Source organism: Olea europaea, chromosome 14 (genome assembly GCF_002742605.1).
Source record: "Olea europaea var. sylvestris chromosome 14, O_europaea_v1, whole genome shotgun sequence".
NCBI lineage: Eukaryota > Viridiplantae > Streptophyta > Magnoliopsida > Lamiales > Oleaceae > Olea > Olea europaea.
In genome coordinates, this window is record NC_036250.1 from 8,244,482 (window position 1) to 8,247,392 (window position 2,911).

The window sequence follows — 2,911 nt, forward strand, 5'->3', positions numbered from 1 at the left end:
TAGTCGAGTCTTCAGTATGTGCATCCATTTTTGTACCCTAGACGACTGTACAAAAAATATCATGAGTATTCCACTCTAATGGCTAGTATGCCAAAGGAAATATGTACCCTAGATTCATTTAGTGGATGTATGAACAAATGTTAGATGTGTCTCCGCACATAACGAGTAATGCTCTTCATAATCAGTGACTACAGTAGTCTTCCTATATGACAGCTTGTTATTTAAGACATTAGCTTATTATCTGAGGCAACAGATTTACAAGAAATTAGTGTCTCAAATAACAAGTTGCCACATGGCACAACAACTGCAGTATGTTTTTTCATATTGTCCTCATAGTTCTTCACGTATATTTAACTTTTCTGTTTTAAAATTCTAACTTCTTTGTCTGAATGAAATAGATGAGAAAGTCACCTTTTTCAGGTCATTAGAGCAACAGAGGAGCTCGTCTCCAGCAGCCCTAATGACAACCTGGTTTTCAGACAGCATCAGTTATTATCAAGGAAATAAAAAATTGCACTCAAAGTTCTTTAACATTTACGAATCGCATAATTTAGAAGCCAGCCTACCCTTTGGAATCACACACTGTAAAACATGAACATAATTTGCTGCAGAACAATGGAAGATAACATATATAGAATACTTTATGAGAAGTCTGATTTGTCATTAATTGTCCCCCTGGACACTTCACATACCCTATAAATATTTCTAATATATCTTTCCAGCAAACTAGTAATTGTGCTTTGTATTTTACTTCTATTTACATAGAGGAAAATCATTCTTCTAACAAATGACGAACTAAAAAGGGAAAGAAAATTATGAAGCAGGTAGCAAGTTATGATTCCAAAATTTCTGCCTCAGGAAAATCAATCTGTCCTATTTTCTTCTTCTTCTGTACATTCTCACAAATTGGAAGGCTACATTCCATGCCTGCAAACACGAAAAATCCAATTTCCCTTGCAGTTTTTCCTTTTTTTGGAGTTGTATTCACTGGTGGTAGGATTTTTCCCAACTATTGATAAGTGTATGGTGATCTTCCAGTACTATCCAAGACAATTTCAAACAAATCGCCTTCAGACTCCTGATCATATTCCATTGCTTTGATACTATTTACTGTATTATTGTTGCTTCTGGTGGCATTTCGTTGTAGGTACATGGAATCGATTCGTCCCATAGAAAAAAGCTCCTTGCTATCTTCATATCCTAAGGCAGGAGAATTTGCCATAGGGCCAATGAAACATGGATTTGGAGTTCTTAGCAGATTTGCAGGTGCATATTTGAAAAGGCTTTGTCCAAGATTAACTAGAACGATAATATCTGTATTTGCTGCCAATGTTGGATAAAGTGGAAAGGCAAACCCCTCAGACTTGCAGTGGATTTCATGTACCAGTTGTGAATCAACTGTGAAGAAGACTTTTCTCTGGCTTGGATTGTACCCGCAGCCTATCACCCTGTCTGCTCTTTCCCAATCTTCGTTTTCTGATTCGTATACTAGTTTAATTCCTGTAATAGTATCAATTAATCAATCTCAAAATTCAAATACCTAACTTTTGAGAACTATCTGTAATATAGAAAAATTATGGGTCTTAGGTCAATAAAAATAATTCTGTGCCAACTTTTATAATTGTATAATTATTAACTCGGCAATTAGCTGGATAGTCGGCCATGGTGGACCATCTCATTTCTCATAAAGAGAGGAATAAGATGATGCATTCCTATTTCACAATTTAAAAAGTAAAATGTTACTTTCTGTGAATAGTCAGTATGCCTATTGCAGTGGCAAATGGTGGAGGATCGGCGGGCCGTTGACCGTTTATCACCTACACAAAATGCCTACTAATCCGAGGGACATTAAAGTTCTTATTTTGATTCTTAAATGCTTATAACTATGACTGAAAATGACAAAAAGATCAAAAACTTACCATCAAGATAGACAGAACCAGTGGAGTTGAAACCAATTGATCCTAGATAGCTGCCTGGGACTTTCAGAGGAAGAGGGCCTCCTCCTGTTAGCCCAACAGATAGCAAAATTGCTTCATTTTTTCCATCGTCTTTTATAGCAATCTTCGATTCTTCATTTCTGTTCTTGCGTTGACTATGATTAGTACTTGTAACTTGTGGTAAAGAATCCGGACTAATTTTTGCATTAAAATCCTCGTGAATAAGCTTAATTTTATCGTCTTCGGATTTGTTGTCTGCAAGATTAAGACTGTTTTCTGGAGAAGGCAAAATTGTGATCTCAAAATAGGCTTCTTGTGGGAAAGATGAATTCCCCAAATGTGGACCTGGCAAAGGCAAAGCTGTTCTGATAACAGATATAGCCCCTTTTGAAAAATTTATGTTTGAGTTATTAAGTTTCTTCAACCCGGGATTCAATCTGATTTTCTGCATGAAATCTGCCGATCCTTCACAAATTTCCCATCCGATTTCGACAGGGATTTCATTTTCTTGATCACCAGTTGCACACACACCTAACAGGGACTTGGCAGATTTAACCGAGGGAGATGACGTGAAGGTTGAGAAAGAAAATCTTGACCATCCATTCTCAACAGCATCAGTGACAAGGGAAGGATGATCACCCCAACTAAAAAAAGGCTTTCCTGATGAAACCCCACGTCGAAAAACATAATAATTTGTTTTCTTGCCTCCGTCTCCATCAACATGATGAAGACTCACTTGATGAAGCCTGGCTATTCCATTCTGCAAATTCTCAGCTCTATCCCTATTAGCCCGTACAGAATCTTTACGCCCTTTCTGTCGACAACAGAATCGCTTGATGATCAAGACTAATACAAGAACAAGAATTCCAGAACCAGCCACCACCAGGGTTACATGTAACCATCCAATCATGCTGATCTTTAAAAACTATGTATATTCCCTCTTGATTTTCCAGTCTAATTCCTCTTCTTCTTTT

General features: G+C 37.1%; 1 protein-coding gene across 1 annotated transcript; it reads right to left on the reverse strand.

Moving 5' to 3' along the window:
* Nucleotides 1–630: 630 nt before the first annotated feature.
* On the reverse strand, nt 631–2,905 carry LOC111409031. Its single transcript, XM_023038930.1, has 2 exons — nt 1,920–2,905; nt 631–1,500 (listed from the first exon to the last, which is right to left on the reverse strand). The coding sequence occupies exons 1-2, from the start codon at nt 2,845–2,847 to the stop codon at nt 1,010–1,012; spliced, it is 1,419 nt and encodes a 472-aa protein (XP_022894698.1). The 5' UTR covers nt 2,848–2,905; the 3' UTR covers nt 631–1,009.
* Nucleotides 2,906–2,911: the final 6 nt, after the last annotated feature.

Excerpts from the sequence above, each read along its gene's own strand:
- LOC111409031 (XM_023038930.1), bottom strand. The coding sequence starts at position 2,847 with ATGATTGGATGGTTACATGTAACCCTGGTGGTGGCTGGTTCTGGAATT. Across the intron at positions 1,501-1,919 it reads TGGTTCTGTCTATCTTGATG|GAATTAAACTAGTATACGAA; the intron begins GTAAGTTTTTGA and ends ATACTATTACAG.